The 17,532-nt window shown below is 62.1% G+C and overlaps 2 protein-coding genes across 4 annotated transcripts; both read left to right on the top strand.

Annotated features, from left to right (window-relative positions):
• The first annotated feature begins 422 nt into the window (after nucleotides 1–422).
• On the top strand, nucleotides 423–7,805 carry BABAM1 (BRISC and BRCA1 A complex member 1). Its single transcript, XM_006272118.4, has 9 exons — nucleotides 423–525; nucleotides 788–1,146; nucleotides 1,285–1,343; nucleotides 1,798–1,918; nucleotides 2,190–2,268; nucleotides 2,885–2,909; nucleotides 3,443–3,572; nucleotides 4,182–4,268; nucleotides 4,755–7,805. Exons 2-9 carry the CDS (start codon nucleotides 871–873, stop codon nucleotides 4,953–4,955), a joined length of 978 nt encoding a protein of 325 aa, XP_006272180.1. The 5' UTR covers nucleotides 423–525; nucleotides 788–870; the 3' UTR covers nucleotides 4,956–7,805.
• A 677-nt stretch (nucleotides 7,806–8,482) lies between these two features.
• On the top strand, nucleotides 8,483–16,843 carry ANKLE1 (ankyrin repeat and LEM domain containing 1). 3 transcript variants are annotated; one of them, XM_059719554.1, is made up of 9 exons: nucleotides 8,483–8,563; nucleotides 9,733–9,885; nucleotides 10,414–10,519; nucleotides 10,848–10,962; nucleotides 11,385–14,513; nucleotides 15,035–15,197; nucleotides 15,534–15,693; nucleotides 15,969–16,127; nucleotides 16,270–16,843. In XM_059719554.1, the coding sequence occupies exons 1-9, from the start codon at nucleotides 8,508–8,510 to the stop codon at nucleotides 16,543–16,545; spliced, it is 4,317 nt and encodes a 1,438-aa protein (XP_059575537.1). In that variant the 5' UTR covers nucleotides 8,483–8,507; the 3' UTR covers nucleotides 16,546–16,843. The 3 variants fall into 3 exon arrangements, with proteins under 3 accessions (XP_059575537.1, XP_059575535.1, XP_059575536.1); XM_059719552.1 differs by having other exon boundaries at nucleotides 11,208–14,513; XM_059719553.1 differs by having other exon boundaries at nucleotides 11,208–14,513; nucleotides 15,998–16,127; nucleotides 16,270–16,533.
• Nucleotides 16,844–17,532: the final 689 nt, after the last annotated feature.

Below are 17,532 nucleotides of genomic sequence, written 5' to 3'. Positions count from 1 at the left end.
CCAACAAAATATATAATACATAATGCCTATAATATTATATATTATATAATATATATCATGATATAAGGCAATGTGATAAACACACCAACAAAGTATAGAATATATATGATAGTATATTCCACAAATATAATATAATATACGATATTATATTATGTTTCAGATATAATATTCCTGATATATGATATGACATGCCATAATATATGACATGTATAATGTGTATTTTATGTTCCCAATATAATATAATATAATATAATATAATATAATATAATAAACATCGGCGACATGCAAATTTGCCTAACGTATAGGCAAGTGGTCATGCAAATATGGAAGGGGCGGGCCTACGCGCGGCGGGGCGGAACTCGGAGCGGACACGGAAGGACGGGGGTGGAGCTCGGGGAAGCCCCGCCCCCGGAAGCCGGAAGGGCCGGTCTGCGCGCAGGAAACTACATCTCCCGGCAGAGCTAGCGGCTCCGCCCCTCAGCTTCCGGTCGCGTGTGGCCGGGCGGTGCTACGGGAAGGGAAAGGGTAAGCGACTGGGGCTGGGGGCAAGGAAGGGCCGGGTTGGCATGTGCCCCTGAGCTGGGGGTGGGGGAGGAAGGGGTGTCCTGGGGTGCACATGTGCTGGGGTGCTTGGGCGGGGGGGGGGGGGTATGTCCTGGGTGTTGGGGTGCTTTGGGGCAGTGTGTCCCAGGGTGCTTGGGGGGCCATAGCCTGGGGTGTCCCCGGGGGGCCGGGGTGCTGGTCAGCGTGGGGTTCAGGACACCTCCCTTCTGCTTGCCCTTGGCAGCGCCGGCCCCGGACCCCCCCGGCCGGGCGCAGGGAGCCGCTCGCGGCCTCAGGCTGGAGTCGCCGGTGGAGCGCGGGTCCCTGATGGACACCTCGGAGCCGGGCAGCGCGGCCGAGGAGGAGGAGGAGAAGGCGTCGGAGCAGCGGCCCCGCACCCGCTCCAACCCCGAGGGGGCCGAGGACCGGGCCCTGAGCGCGCAGGCCAGCGTGGGCAGCCGCAGCGAGGGCGAGGGCGAAGCGGCCAGCGCCGACGACAGCCCGCAGGGCCCCGCCGCGCCCAGCGCCAAGGCCTGGCAGGTCCCGGCGCCCCCCGTCGAGTTCCAGGTCAAGACGCCCAGAGTCAACTGCCCCGAGAAGGTGGTGAGTGCGGGCCGGCCCGGCCCCGGGTCCCGCAGCGGAGGGGGCCTGATCCGACCCTTCGGGGCAGCCGGCACGATACCCAAAGCGCCTGGCGCTGGGGGTGGCGACGGGCTGACCCTGCCGCTCTCTCTGCTGCAGATCATCTGCCTGGACCTGTCCGAGGAAATGTCGCTGCCGAAGCTGGAGTCCTTTAACGGGTGAGCAGCCCCGCAGCACGGCCGTGGGCTGCGCACCAGGTGGAGAACGCCGAGCAAGACCTGGACCCCAGTCCTGGCTGTACCGGGCGCTCGCTGTATGATCATGGGCAGGTTTCTTCTCTGCTCTGTGCCTCAGTTTCCCCAGCTGTCAAATGGGGATGAAGCTGTTTGGGGTTTACCCACAGCAAGGCCTCTTGGGCCTGGTACAGGAGAAGCCCGTGAGAGTAGGCAGGTCTGACTGCGTCGGGCTCCAGGTGTCAGGCCAGCGTCTCGCGGCCTAGTCTGACACCTTGGTGCAGGTAGGAAAAGGACCCAGAGAGGGGTTAAGCCTGGACCGGCCACAGGGATCAGGATCTGGCCCTTCAGCATGCCCTGAAGGATGCAGTTGGGGAGGGGGGGATTATGGAGGGAGGGAGGGAGGGAGGTCCCAGCAAACTTGACGTGCCCTCGGCAGGTCAAAAACGAACGCCCTGAACATCTCGCAGAAGATGATTGAGATGTTCGTCAGGACGAAGCACAAGATCGACAAGTGCCACGAGTTCGCCCTGGTGGTGGTGAACAACGATGCCACGTGGGTGAGTGAGGCCGTCCCAGCACCAGCCACGTGCTGGGCCCTGATCCCCAGTGACCACCCCTCCTTGTAAAGAGGACACGAGCCCCAAGTTATGCTGACCCCCCACCCCCCCGAGCTCCTTCCAGCCTCAGTCCTCTGCGCGGGGTGGGGGTCTCCCAGAGCAGCCTCGGGGCCCCATGTGCATGGTGCTGCACTGCCTCTGCCTCGCCCTGCTCAGGTGCGATCCGGAGGGGGCATCTGTCACCCCCTTAACTTGCCCCATCTTGCCCCAGCTGTCCGGCTTCACCTCCGACCCCAGGGAAGTCTGCAGCTGTTTGTACGACCTGGAGACCATCGTCTGCAAATCCTTCAGTATCCTTTGGGAGGGGGGGCAGGCCCGGGGCTGTCGGGTGGGAGGTGAGAGGGACCCTGGGCCGCAAAGTGTGTGAAACCCCTTCCTGGCATTGAGGCCGTGGGTAGAACCAGGCATGTCCGTGAGTGTCCTGGGGTGTCCTTGCCATCCGCTCTTCTGCCAGGAGATGGCAGCAGGCATCAGCAGAAGCGTGTCCCCATGCTCTCCCAGAGCAAGGGCTGTGGGGGCAGGAGCCAGGATGGAGGTGCAGTGCTAGGGACAGCAGGGATGTGCCCCTGGGCTGGTCACAGCCCTCCCTGGTGCAGCTTCCCCATCTGCGTGACGGGTCATAGCCCCAGGTGGGGGGCGGATGCATGCACTGTGAGTCTTGGGCCCTGTAGGTGCCAGCACGGAGAGACTGACTGGGCAGCAAGAGCTGCCAGCTCCTCTGTCAGCGCTGCTCCCCGATCAGCCCCTTCTCTGGGCCCTGCACACTTCTGCAAATCACGCCCATCGCGCCAGCCCCCCATCGGGCCCTGGCCTCTAGCACCAGGGTCAAGGATGTGCCCAAGAGCAGGGTGCCCATGTGGGATGGGATGCCTGCCTGGGCTGACCAGTCCTTATCTTGCGCTCCAGATCTGGAAGGCCTCTTCAACCTCATGTAAGTTGGCTGCTCTCGGGGAAGCAGGTGTTGCAGCGCAGTTTGCTTGTGTAGTTCCCCTGGGTGGTGGTGGTGGAGCCAATATCCAGGGCACTTCATGGCAGCTTCTAGCGGGGGGAGAAAGCAGTGAAGTGTGCTAGGGATATCCACGGTATCATGCAAAAGCAACCCAACGATCTGCTCCCGTGAGCAAGCAGCAGCTCCGAAATCCCTGAGTGCCACGGCAGCAAGTGTGGGGCCGGGCAGCTCTGCGCCTGCTTCCTCCCAGGGTCAGGCTCCCTGCTCCCATGTGACATACAGCCAATATCCTGGTCCCCCACCTGCAGTCGGGGAGCGCCACAGGCCGCATTGTTTAGCTCAGACTCCTTCACCCCGGTGTCTGGCTTGAGTGGGGTCTGGGACTGCCTTTGCGGGCACCCAGCGAGCACCTGCGGCAGGGCAGGAGCTCCGTATCCGTGCACACGCTTGCTTGGCCCGTGACTTCATGAGGCAGGGGCACTGTGACCCCCGGCTTGTGTCTCGTCATGGCGCAGACAGCAGAAGATCGAGCTGCCGGTGACGGAGAACGTGCAGACCATCCCGCCCCCCTATGTGGTGAGGACCATCCTGGTGTACAGCCGGCCGGCCTGCCAGCCTCAGTTTTCCATGACGGAGCAGATGAAGGTGAGTGCTCCCCGGCTTCCCCGCTCCTGCCTCCATGCTGTACCCCGCGGGGTCCCCCCAGGACACAGAGCAGTTGTCCTGCCTGCCAGGGCTGCTGGTCATCCGCCCCTCCTAACACGTCAGCAACGTCCGCTGCTGCTCCCCAGCTCTGCCAGCCTGGCTTGGACGTTCCCCTGAGCAGGGTGACTTCTCTGCGGGCAGGGGCTGGACAGCTCTGGCCCAGAAACGGGCAGTAGATCCCTTTGCCCAAACATGGCCCAATGAACAGCAGCAACTGCTGCACAAGAGCCAGATTGAATCCAGTTTAGGTTTACTTCACTTCCTGCTGGGCACAAAAATCTGCCCCCACGGCTGCAGCTGGGGCAGGACCAGGAGGACCCAATTGCTTCCCCCTCCCTCAGTGTACAGGGCAAAGTGCCCCTGGGAGGACGGGGCTGAGGCCCATCGTGGTGGATTGTGGCCGTGCACCTGCTTTTGCGGTGGCCGTGCTGTGTCTCCAGGCTGGGAGGCTGTCTCGTAGCCATGTCCCCTTGGGTCCGGGGCTCTGCCCCTGGATCTCTGCAGTCAGGCCCTGCACTGAGGTAGGACATTTCCTTTCTCTCTGGGCAGAAAATGCTTCAGTGCCCATATTTCTTCTTCGACGTGGTGTACATCCACAACGGGGCTGAGGACAAGGAGGACGAGATGAGCTGGAAGGTGAGCGGGGCCCGTGGTGTGCATGCAGCCAGGGCGTAGGTGCCTCCCTGCGTGCCAGACCCGGGCACTGTGTCTGAAAATGGCTCTGCTTGCGCGGCATGAACAAGGGTCGGACCTGACTTGTGCTGTTGGGCATTGCACGGTTTTGTCTCAGCTCTAGCCCCTTTGTGCAGTGATCCCTGGAGCCAGGAAGTGCCAAAGCTTTTACCTCTGAAATGGTCCCATGGGATGGATGTTTCCTTGCTAAGTTGCCAGTCCAAGTCCAGCTTCAGCCAGTACCGTTCTTAATGAACAAGCTTGAGCATCGCGGGTAGCAACAGCTAATGATCCTCTGGACGTGGCACAGCGAGGGCGTCCAAGGTGTTTGCAAACAACCTCGCTGCATCTCAGGGGCCCGTTTCACCCCAGTCCCCTCACCCCGCCTGGTCCCTTGTCTGCAGCCCGGCGTGTCCCTGACTGATGTTGGGCTGGTGCTTCCCTCCCTAGGAGATGTACGCCTTCTTCAGCAACTTGGACACCAAAGGCACCAACTACAAGTACGAGGTGTCCCTCACAGGGCCTGCCGTGGAGCTGCACAACTGCATGGCCAAGCTCTTGGCGCATCCCCTGCAGCGCCCGTTCCAGACCCACGCCTCGTACAGCCTGCTGGAGGAAGAGGAGCCCGCCGAGATCGAAGCCACCGTGTAACTGGTGCCGTGGGCCTCCACGGGGGCGTCTGCAATGAAATGCAGGCGGCCTCTCAACTCGCTCCCTGCAGAACGGCGGCCCTGTGCCTGGCAGGCAGGTCTGTAGTGTCTCTAGTGGGTTATGGAATAGAGAAAATCCCACACAATTTGCTGATTCGTTTTGATGCACTGGCTGGGGGAGTAGTTAACTGATTGCACGATTTCACAATGATTACACACTTCATTTATACAACACAATTTTATTTTAAAACTCTTTGCTAAGTATACAACACTGCTTAGCTTTAAGAAACACCACAAACATTAAAAACACAATAATTACATATATCAGAAACAATGCTCCGAATGCACTTCCTTCCCAAACAATACTATAAGAATTAGTGTTACAAAAACAACTACAATTACAACTAAAAGTTAAATTTGAATCAATACTATTATTTTTCATATTATACTTACAATCCTAGAATTCCGAGAAGCCAAATACCAAAATACGGTTTCATTCCTCAGTAGTACGATTTAATGGGTTGGCCTCAGTAGTACGGTTCAATGGGCTCGCCTCAGCAGTACAATTCAGTAGGCTGGCCTCAGCAGTGATAGGACTAAGTCCCCTTCCTTCAGTCCCTTTTGGGTGCTCTGCAGCTTCAGCGTGAACTAAGAGATTCGTGTTCACGGAGAGGTTAGTTCAGGTGATCAGTCTGACCCGGGCTACACTTGCGATTCTTCCTTCGTTGTTCTACAAGTATAGTCACCTCCAAATTGGGACAGTAAGTTACAGTTTTTATTGAGTGAGCTGCCATCAGTGGGCTCCTCCTACTCAACCTTTTAGCACGGATCTTTGAAAACTCTTGGCGCTCTGGTGTAGTGCCCGAAGACTGGAAGAAGGCCAATGTGGTGCCTATCTTCAAGAAAGGGAGGAAAATGGATCCGGCTAACTATAGGCCCATCAGCCTGACTTCTATCCCAGGGAAGATCTTAGAAAAGTTAATTAAAGAGGCCATGCTTAATGGACTGGCCGACGCCAACATCTTAAGGGATAGCCAGCACGAGTTTGTTGCGGGTAGGTCTTGCTTGACCAATCTCATTTCCTTCTACGACCAGGTGACCTATCACCTGGACAAGGGGGAAGAGATTGATGTCATATATCTTGACTTCAAAAAAGCCTTTGATCTGGTTTCCCACGATCACCTCTTGGAGAAACTGGCCAGTTGTCGCCTTGGGTCCTCCACGATCCACTGGCTGGAAAACTGGCTCCGGGGTCAGACCCAGAGGGTAGTAATTGATGGAAGTCACTCATCGTGGTGTCCTGTGACCAGTGGGGTCCCCCAGGGCTCTGTCCTTGGACCCATACTGTTCAACATCTTCATTAATGATGTGGACACTGGAGTCAGAAGTGGACTGGCCAAGTTCGCCGATGACACCAAACTTTGGGGCAAAGCATCCACGCCAGAAGACAGGCGGATGATCGAGGCTGACCTGGACAGGCTTAGCAAGTGGGCGGATGAGAATCTGATGGTGTTCAACGCCGATAAATGCAAGGTTCTCCACCTTGGGAAGAAAAACCCGCAGCATCCTTATAGGCTCGGCAGTGCTACGCTGGCTAGCACTATGGAAGAAAGAGACTTGGGGGTCATCATTGACCACAAGATGAACATGAGCCTGCAATGCGATGCTGTGGCTAGTAAAGCGAGCAAAACGCTGGCTTGCATCCATAGATGCTTCTCAAGCAAATCCTGCGACGTCATTCTCCCCCTGTACTCGGCCTTAGTGAGGCCGCAGCTGGAGTACTGCGTCCAGTTTTGGGCTCCACAAATCAAAAAGGATGTGGAGAAGCTTGAGAGAGTGCAGAGAAGAGCCACGCGCATGATCAGAGGTCAGGGAAGCAGACCCTACAACGACAGGCTGAGAGCCCTGGGGCTCTTTAGCCTGGAAAAGCGCAGGCTCAGGGGTGATCTGATGGCCACCTACAAGTTTATCAGGGGTGACCACCAGTATCTGGGGGGACGTTTGTTCACCAGAGCGCCCCAAGGGTTGACGAGGTCGAATGGTCACAAACTACTACAAGATCGTTTCAGGCTGGACATAAGGAAGAATTTCTTTACTGTCCGAGCCCCCAAGGTCTGGAACAGCCTGCCACCGGAGGTGGTTCAAGCGCCTTCATTGAACACCTTCAAGATGAAACTGGATGCTTATCTTGCTGGGATCCTATGACCCCAGCTGACTTCCTGCCCTTCCTTTGGGCAGGGGGCTGGACTCGATGATCTTCCGAGGTCCCTTCCAGCCCCAATGTCTATGAAATCTATGAAACCTGTCATTACCCCCAAATTTGGGCTCGGATCTTACTCAACAGATTCTTTTGCCTTCGTTGAGCATTTTAAATTACCTTTGGGAAACTTCCATATCACTGCAAATGCCCTTTTCTTACCAATCTGGTCAAAAGGCCTCAGGGTTTGATCTCTCAGAATTCAGGATATTTGCTCTCTTCGTAAAAGATTTCTAAAAGATTCAAATTAAGACTTTAAGCGAAGTCAGGACCTTTTACGCGTAGTCCCCAAAACAATGAGCTAGATCAGGAGATAAATCTTATCTTCTTCCTGAAACTGGCTAACGGGCAACCTTTACAAACATTCAAACTGTTTCATTCAATATGACATGTAGGAAGCCGGTTGCGTCTCAAATGCTCCCCACGGAGACGCCGGTCTGAATAGCCTTTACCTTCTCTCTTTTCCAGTTAAAAGGTCAGATCTTTGCCTTGCCAGAGAGGGCCTTGGAGGGGCTGGCCCTCCTTTGTAGCCCAGCGAGGGCAGCATTTTTGAGTGAACTCAACTTTAAAAAATAAAAAGTACGCCCAAGTCCATCCGTGTTCTCCTTGCGCTTCAGCGTGCGGGCTGGAACAGCCTTGATCTGGGAAGGGCCGCTGCGGTGAAACGGAGGTGAGGACCCGACTTCCTTTTTTCCCCAGACGCTCCGGGCCGTGAATAAAACCACACGTTGGAAGGCGGCGTTGCGGGCGAGGCGTTTGTTCTCGTGCGCGTCACGAGCCCCGTGCAGGCACGCGTTTTGCATCTGTGTCCCCAGGGCTCCGTGCGTCGAGGTGTTGCTTGCAGGATGCAGGCAGGACTCAGGTTTTTGCATCACGTTTAATGGATGTGGAAACCTGGTGCCGCGTCTCCCCTGGGGAGCAGCAGACTGGGGCCAGTACTCCGTGTGAGCGCAGCCCCCCCCCCCGTTGCACTGGGGTTGGCTTCCTTGCCACCAGCACCAGGCCTCTTTGTGCCCCCCCCCCCCGTGCCGAGACGGGCGAGGGCTGGGCTCTGGGCTGCTGTGGGAGCGGAGGCAGAGGCTGGGTCCTGCCCCGGCGGGGTCGGGACTCGAACCCGTGGGCCCTTGAGCGCAGGGGCGGGGGGAGGTTACGAGGGCTCGCTCCTTTCAGCCCAGCCACTCCGCGGCGGATTGTCCCCCAGCCTCGCTCTCTATTGGCTGCAGCAGTGGCCAATGAGGAGCGGGCGGGGCGCGCAGGCGCAGTGGGGCAGGGCGGGACGTTCGAAGTGCGGCCGTAATGACGGGACTGGCGGCGCAGCTCTGCGAGGCGCTGCGCGGCGAGGAGGAGGCGGCGTGAGCGGGGGGCATTGCATGCACTGCACGGGGGGAGGGGTGCATTGTAGGGGGGTGTTGCATGGGAGGGTTGAATTGCGGGGGGGTATTGCCCTGCGCGAGGGGGGTTGCACTGCATACCATGCACGGGGGGGGGGGGAATGTATGGGAGGATTGAATTGCACGGAGGGGTTACACTGCACGGGGGGGATTGCATTGCATTGCATTGCATTGCATGGGAGGGTTGCATGGGCGGGGGGGGGATTGCCCTGCACAAGTACAGTGGGGTCCGGGGCTGGGGATGGTCTCGTTGCACTGGGGGGATGCAGTGTACTGGAAGGGCTGCACTGCACTGCACTGGAGCCAGGGGCGGGGCCACAGCCTGGGAGCTGCCTGGGCTTGCCCAGAGCAGCCGTGCCAAGTCTTAAATATGAAATTATCGTTATCCAAATGATCCCGTTTGCTAAAAAGCCACGGTGCACTGCAAAGATATGCAAATAAGCGTGCAAGTAGGCCCTCGTGCTTACGTTATATGGCTTCTGCCATTGGCGGCGAGTGCAAACTGGGTCATCACGGTTGAAGCCCGACTTTATTTCGAGGCGGGCCATCGTGCAATGCTGCCGGCGACTCCAGAAGTCCGCTCGGTCCTGAGAATGACTCGGGTTTTGCAGATTAAACGAGCTGCCTCAAAAATGCTCAGACTTTTTGGACACTTTTACTAGCGCTGCTCCTCGTGCAACGGTCAAAACGATCGTACAAATAGGATGATTCTCACACGCCCGGCAACACTGCCTGGGAGTTGCTCAGGGCATGGGAAGGGGCGGCCCCCTGCCCCCGTGCAGCCCAGACCCCCCCTTCAAACACCCGCCGAGAGAACCCACGCTCCCTGCAAAGGCCCTGCCCGGTGGGATAGGGGTGGTCCTGGCTCCCCGCACTGCCCTCAGAGCTGCTGGGGGCTTTGCTGTGCCCATGGATGCCAGCCCTGATGTGGGCACAGTGCATGGGTCCCTGCCCGGGGCGGGCCTGCATGCTGAGGGGTCAGGAGAGGTCCTGGGACCTCAGCAGGAACGAACCGAGATCCTCGGAGGTGCCCGTGCCCCTGCCCTGGGCAGTCAGCACGCTGCCCTTTCCCCGGGGGGCCATCGGCAGCTCTCCCCCGAGTGGCGAGTGACCCCGTGCTCCCGCTGCAGGGCGGTGGAAGCGCTGCTGAAGCAGGGCGCGGACCCCAACCTCGTCCTGCCCGAGGGCATCGCTGCCGTGCACCTGGCCGCGGGCAAGGAGCGGGAGAGCGGCGTGCGCTGCCTGCAGCTCATCCTGCAGTACGGCGGGGACCCCAACGCCAGGTGAGGCAGGGCGGCGCCGTGCCCCCTCTGCAACGCACCTGCGGTGGCCACTGGGTTTGGGGTGGTGGGGCACTGGGAGCGTGAGGCTCTGGGTGAAACGGGGGGTCCTGCCCCCTCGCGGTACTGCCTTGACCTGGAATTAGTTGCCTTTTTTGCCCAGGCAGCTTCCCAACATCTGTCTTTGCTACGCACCCCTGGGGCCAAATCCGCGTGTGGGTGTTAGGCATTCGTCTCGTGCAAGACCAGCCCGCAGAGCCGTGTCACCCGCGGGTCAGAAAGCTTTGCAGCGCGGGTGCGGTGGCAGCGTGAACAGCTGCTCCCCTGCTGCCCCGGTTCTGGACCCGTGGGGTGCTCTGGCAGGCCAGATGCTAGATTGAGCGGGCGCACAGGGCTCGACCCGTGGGCTGACACAGCTCAGGATCCGGCCCACGGACCAGCCCCGCACCATGCATCTGGAAGGGTGGGCGCCACCGGTCTGTGGCATGTTAGACGGCACCGGAAGCCTGAGCCAAGTGCTGCACATTGCAGGTCTGCCGAGGAGCTCACGCCCTTGCACGTAGCAGCCTCCTGGGGATGTTACAAGTGCTTGAAGCTGCTGCTGAGGAAAGGAGGGGACCCCGACCTTGAAGACCAGGTGAGCGCCAGGCACCCGCAACCCCAGGAACTGCCGCTGGGACTGCGGTGGATGCCTTGTCACAGCAAGCTAGTCCAGACTAGGTCCCGCTGAAAGCCAGGCTGCGGCCCCAGCCGGGTGGGCCTAGATGGTGGGGCCCTGGGTGAAGGGCTAGGAGAGGTCCCAGCTGGCTTGGAAAATCTGTCACCTGCATAAAAGGGGAGTCTCCTTCCAGCCTTAGGCTGGGCTGGAGCCGCTCCGAGCAGGCCCCTGCTTCCTAGGGCGTCCCAGAGGTGCGGGGCAGGCGCGGGGCTCGGAGTCTCTTACGTTCGGTGCCTTCTGTTGCCAGGATGGGAGCCGAGCCATCGACTTGGCCACGGAGCAAGGCAACACCATGTGTGTGCAAATCCTGCAGGACTTCCAGCGTGCCCGGGCCTGGCCCGTGTGTCTGCGCCGGCCCGAGTGTGAGTATCATCTGGACCTCCGAGAGGGCACGGGGCTTGCGGGGAGCCAGAGGTTTGCTGCTCCCGCCAGTGTGGCTGGCTGCCACGGGAAGCACGTGCAAAATGCCATTTAAGGGGAATCTCCCTCTGTGGCAGAGCCGGCCGGGCCTTCTTGGAAGACGCCAGCCACGCACCACGTGCTCGTGTCACCGCTTGCTGCCCTAGCGTCGCAAATGTCACTTAGCAAGTGCCTTTCTGCCTTGCAGTCAGCCCCGATGGGCCGGGCAGAGCCGGGAGCCCCCCCTGCCCCGTGACCGCTGACAGCATGGACTGCAGCGTCTTCTCCCGGCTCTCTGAAGCCAGCTCGGCCCCACCAAGCAGCACGTGGAAGTGGCTGCCGGACGGGAGCCCCAGGGAGACAGGGCTGGATGTCACCTTTCCAGATGCTGCAGGGATTCCCCGGAGCCAGCTGGAGCCTCCACCCCCGTGGCTCTGCTTCTCCATCCGCCCGGACGCGGGCACCCATGGCCAGCCGGCCTTGCCCCAGCCGGTGCTGTGCAGCACGCTGCTCTCCGCCAGCAATGGACCTCAGGGAGGGGCTTGGAGTCTCCCTGCAGCCCCCGAGGAAGAGCCAGCAGAGGCTGAGGACAGCTTGGCATCCTCCAGCCCTGGCACTGCCCACATGGCACGCAGCGGCTGGGACCTGCCTTCCCGGGCAGCGCTGCGTGCGGGGGACCCCCCGTTGGATGAGACTGTGGTCGTCCACTCACCGCGGCAGCCTGGCAGCACGCGCCGAACGCCGGGCAGTGCCAGTCCCTGCGAGTCCCATGGCCCGCTTCCCTCCCACAGCAGTTGGGATACAAGGGAGCCCTGCCCCGTGCCCCACAGCCTGGCTCAGCCGGATGGCTTCCTCGATCCGACCACGGGGGACTGGGAGGGGCTGGATGCCACGTCCCCCGACCATGCATACCTCTTCTGCTGGGCGCACTCCACCGCCCTCCATGACCTGGACAAAACGGTGATGGTCCCTGCATCGCTGGAGAAAGCACCCGAGATTTCATCCGGGCCCTTGGAGAGCAGCAGCAGCCGGTACAGCAGCTGCGACAGCGAGTGCTACGTCAGCACCGTGGAAGCGTCTGATCCCGCGGAGGCTGGGAGAGACAGGCCGGCCAGCAAGGGTGCATGGGGTACTGGCCGGAGTGCATGGCAGTGCCCGGGCAAGCAGCTGGTGCTTGGCCCCCAGGGACAGAGCTTAAAAACGCCGGCTTTGGGGAGGGCTTTTGTGCAGGACGTGCCCCCCTCCCGGGCGCAGCTGGCAGAGGTGGCAGGAGGGAGCGCAGGAGATGTCTGCCAAGGTGCCCATTGCTTTGGAGAAAGTGGTGGATTGAGGCCTGCTGGAAAGCCAGCCTTGGTGCTGCACGCGGGCAGCACTGAGAACAGTCCGTCTCCCCGCCATGCGGGGTCACAACGTCCCACCCAAACACCGCAGCATGCAGAGCCCGTGGAGCATGACCCTCGCCAGGGGAGCAACAGAGCCACGCGCCTCTCATTGCCTCGGGCACCGTGTCGCTTGGCCCTGGCTGATCTGGGCGCTGAGGGCTCTGGTCCGGGGAGAGCTGCCCCGTCTGGGGACTGCAGGCTGGGTACGGCAGAATCGGCCACGCTGGGTCAGCCAGAGGGGAGGCAGCTACGCACACAGCACAGCCCAGCTGCATGGGCAAGCCCCAGGTGTGAGCAGGGGCGAAGGGGAGGCCAGAGCCAGGCATCGGGTCTGTCTGCAAGGGGCTCTGACCTGGGCACGGCGGACACGGTGCCCCTGAGCAGAGCCACGGCCGGCACGGCAGACACGGTGCCCCTGAGCAGAGCCACGGCCGGCACGGCAGACACGGTGCCCCTGAGCAGAGCCACGGCCGGCACGGCGGACACGGTGCCCCTGAGCAGAGCCACGGCCGGCATGGCAGACACGGTGCCCCTGAGCAGAGCCACGGCCGGCACGGCGGACACGGTGCCCCTGAGCAGAGCCACGGCCGGCATGGCAGACACGGTGCCCCTGAGCAGAGCCACGGCAGACACGGTGCCCCTGAGCAGAGCCACGGCAGACACGGTGCCCCTGAGCAGAGCCACGGCGGACACGGTGCCCCTGAGCAGAGCCACGGTGGACACGGTGCCCCTGAGCAGAGCCATGATGGACACGGCGGACACGGTGCCCCTGAGCAGAGCCACGGCCGGCACGGCGGACACGGTGCCCCTGAGCAGAGCCACGGCCAGCACGGCGGACACGGTGCCCCTGAGCAGAGCCACGGCCGGCACGGCGGACACGGTGCCCCTGAGCAGGGCTGGAGAAAGCACTGATGGGGAAGAAAGCGAAGCCGATACCCTGCTGCTCCAGCGCCTGGGCAGCCTTGACTCAACTCCCAGAAGCGCCACCTTTGCCAACTCGACTGGGACGCCGAGGTCCTCTTCATCACCACCATGCCCGGTGCATTGCCACATCACACCCCGCACCAAGAGTCGTCTGAACGCCTCCACGGCACGTGGCAACAGCTCCTCCTCCTCCTCCCTCTTTGACGAGACGCTGGAGCTGCCGCAGCGGCCCCAGAGAGTCCGGAGACCCCCAGAGACATCCCACATGCCAGTCAGCCCGGCTGGGGGGCTCCTGGAGAGCACACGTGCCTCTTATTGGGAAGCAGCAGGGTCGGGCAGCCTGGATGAGACCGTAGTGCTGCTGCCAGTCGCCAGCCTGCCAGCAGCACCTGGGCAGAGCAGTGCCCCCAGTACCAACCCCACTGCGCTGCAGAGCCCTGCTGGGGTCACCTGCCTCCTCGCCCCCGAAACCGCTGGTCCATGCCCACCCAGAATGGAGCATCCCAGTACCGCCGCCCCCCCCAGCTCCCCTCCAGGCGCAGGAGAGAGCTCTTGGCTGACGGAGGAGGACTGCACTGAGTGCCCGGGGCTGGGGGCTCCCGTCGGGCCTCCCACCACCACGACCTCCACTCAGGACTGGTTTGGCAGCAAGCTGGGCAGTGGGGAGCCCAGCCAGAGCCTGGCACAAGGGCTGGACGGGCCACAGCTGGGTGGGAAGAAGCCGTCGTCGCGCTCACGGGTGAGCTTCAGCAGGTTGTCTGCCGCGAGGCCTGCTTTGGCACCGCCTGGCTCTGGGAGGCTCAGCCCAGTGCCGGACACGGGCGGCCCGGGCATCCCGCTGTCCCCCGGCGGGCGGCCCGTGAGCCACGGGTCCGGCGAGGCGGTGGAGTACCTCTACCTGGACGAGGAGGAGGGTCATGCCCTCATCGAGCGCCACGTCCCCCCCACGGACGACACCTCCTGCTGCGCCGACACCAGCTCCGAGGACACCATCATCTACGACTGGAGGGCCTGTGCGTCCCAGCGGGGCGCCAAGGAGAACCGGCCCCCGCCGGCACCCGCCTGCTCCGACGAGGCCTTGCTGCGGAAGCTGCGGAAGCTGGGGGCCGACCCGGGGCCGGTCACGGACTCGACACGCAACCTGTACGTGCGGCAGCTCAACAGGCTGCAGAGCAGCCCCGGGGCCCGAGCCGGCAGGGGTGCGACAGGTGAGTGCCACCGCCTCGGAGGGCCCCAGGTTGCAGGGGAAGCTGCGATCGTCTGCAGAGCAAACCAAAGCTCCCTCTTGCCCCGGTTATTGCTGACAGGAGCAGCCCCAGGACTGCAGGCAGCCTCCGCCCCGGGGTGGACTTGGGTCCGACTAGATCACTTTGCCCCAGAGACTTCGGAGACTGCTGCTGCCTTTCCAGGGCTGGGCCAGGGGAAACCAGAGCAAGCCCCGGGGCACCTGCTCGCGTTCTGGTGTAGTTCAGACCTGTCTCAACCACTTTGAAGCCAGCTGGGAGCACCTTGCTTTGTGCAGCGGCCTGAAGGCAGCGCCCGGGCATGTGATCCAGCTGCTGCGGTGCCTCTGGGGAAGAGCCCGGGATGGTGACAGCCCCAACAGGCGGGCACCACACCCGCCGTAGAGAGCTCCCGGGGGCCCTGAGCTGCCAGTGACCGCTGTATTTTCCTCCCCGCTCTTCCCCACTCTCTACCGGTGGGAACGGGGTGTCTCGTGCCGTTCCAGGACACAGCCCCGAGTTGTCGGCAGCACTGGAGACCCTGCAGATCCCCGACTGCCAGGCAGACGAGGTGGCGCTGGCTGCCCAGTTCGACCAGCCCGACAAGGCCCGGAAGTGGCGGGAGGGCGTGCTCAAGTCCAGCTTCAACTACCTGCTCCTAGACCCCAGGTATGGGCATCCCGCGGTCACGCCGGGCCTGAAGCTCCCCTTCCCCACTCTGAGCTTGGCACTCGGACGTTTGCAGCCTCCGTCTGACCCGGCTTCACTGCCCCATCCCGGGATGGGACTGGGGGTTTACCCAAAATCATGACCTGGGAGGGGGGTAGGGAGCATGTGTGCTATCTCGATCAGGAAGATCCAGGTGGCACATGGAGCAAGGTGCCAGCCACAGCAGATGTGCCCCGACTCGTGTCCCCTGGGAAGTGGCGGTATCCCTGGGCACGGCTGCATGACACGGGGAGCTGGGGACGAACTGCGTGGAGCTGAGCAGGGGGTTCCTTGCAGGGTGACCCAGAACCTGCCCCTCCGCTGCCACGCGCTGAGCCCGGCCGAGCGCTTCCAGACTTTCGTCCGCGCCATCTTCTACGTGGGCAAGGGGAAGCGTGCGCGCCCCTACAGCCACCTCTACGAGGCCCTGGCGCACTACCGGGGGGGCAAGAAGCAGGTATGGACATAAAGCACTTGATATGGGGTCAGGGGCTGCCTTGGGGTGGGCAGAGGTGGAGCCTGGCACCCCGAGCTGAGAGGGTGCATGAGGCTGTCCTGCCTCGGGGCTCATCCACTGCACTGCATCCCGGGGCAGCTGCCAGAGGCTGCATCTCCTAGGATGGGGGTGTGGGGCACATGCCAGTCCTGGGAGCTGGGCTGCGGGAGGGGGGAAAACCGCCAGGAACGGACCCCAGAGCAGCTAGGACAGGCTGTCTGGCCCGTCCTCGGCAGGTGCTGAGCGTTGCCTACGTGCCCCCCAGGCCTGCGCCAAGGTGCGGCACATCCTGGACATCTGGGCCGGCGGGCAGGGCGTGGTGTCGGTGCACTGCTTCCAGAACGTCATCCCCGTGGAGGCGTACACGCGGGAGGCCTGCATGGTGGATGCCCTTGGTAAGGCCCAGGGGATCCCACGCCGGCCTGCCCGAGCGGGGGTCTGCTGATGGACCGGGGTGGGGTGCAGGCTGCGTGCCAGCCCTCCGCCGAGGCGGCCCTGCCCTGTGATGCAGCCGGCGCGTTCCTCTTCCCACCACAGGGCTGGCGATGCTCACGAACCAGAAGAGGGGCAACTGCTACGGCGTGGCGGCCGGCTGGCCCCCGCGGCGGCGCCGGCGCCTGGGCGTCCACCTGCTGCACCGGGCCCTGCAGATCTTCCTGGCTGAGGGGGAGCGGCAGCTGCGTCCTGCCGACATCCAGGTGGGGCAGTGAGGAGCCCCTGGCCACACATACCTCACCCCATGTCCCCGGGGCAGCTGCAGCCCCAGGGAAGGGGACATATCCTGCTGCTAGGGCTGGGGGCACCAGCACATGAGGCTGCCACTTCCTGGAGGATGGCACCAAGCTGCACTTGGCCCCCCCGGACACAAAGGTCCCCACAGCTGCTGTCCTGCCTTCAAGGGGCAGGTTTGAAGCAGTAAGACGTGAGCCTCTGCTCCGCGCTGCCCCGAGGGCGCTCAGTGGAGATGGGCACGTTGGCGGGGCTGGGGTCAGCACTACTGTCTTCTGCACATTGGCCTGGGACGGTGGCTTTGTACTGCGCTGCTCCTTTTTTTATGTATCTCCCCTGACCAGGGGGTTTCTAACATGCAATAAACCGCGGCCAGGCTGTCGGTGAGGACCCGGCGCTCTCTGTGGGCAGGCAGCGAGCGGTGCCGGCCTGCCCGGCTGCTGTCCACCTGCCTCCTGGGGCTGGTGGCCGTCGGGCCCGGCCTCTGCAACTGTGGACCGGGTGCCGCTCCACATATAGGTGCCAGCAGGCCCTGGGCATGCGGACGGACACCTCGGGGTGCTGTATCCTGCTTCCAGGCACCAAGGTGCAGTGCCGAGACCTGCCCAGGGCAGGATGAGGCCCCTTGGTGCCCCCAATGAGGTTGCATGCCAAGAGCTGTACAAATGGCAGTGCCGTGACCACATGCTCTGCCTTGCCGGGCGGCTCCGAGTGCAGCTCCCGGCTGCTTGGATGCAGGCACAGGCAGGGCCACTGGCGGGACTCAGGCTCAGGTGGACGTCCCGGGCCATGCGGTGCAGAGGACTGGCACCTCAGGGCAGCCGCAGGGAGGTTGCAGCAGGGCTTCCAGGTACGAACCAGGTGCCCCTGGGGAGACTGGTTTTATCCCCAGGCATGGACCAGCACCCTCGTCCTGCAGCCCAGCCCTTCCCTGCCCCTTCCGGACAGCCCGGGACGGAGGGCGGCGCACAGAGCTCGCGTGGGCAGGCCCCAGGTGATTGTCTCTTGTGGTTATTATTATTCTGCAGTGATTTTCCTCAGCCCTTCCCGGCATGAATCACTCCCGGCGCC

The sequence above is a fragment of the Alligator mississippiensis genome, chromosome 16 (assembly GCF_030867095.1).
Source record: "Alligator mississippiensis isolate rAllMis1 chromosome 16, rAllMis1, whole genome shotgun sequence".
In the NCBI taxonomy this organism is placed as follows: Eukaryota; Metazoa; Chordata; order Crocodylia; family Alligatoridae; genus Alligator; species Alligator mississippiensis.
The sequence above is the reverse complement of the archived record's forward strand: the minus strand, read 5'-3'. Positions and strand labels throughout refer to the sequence as shown.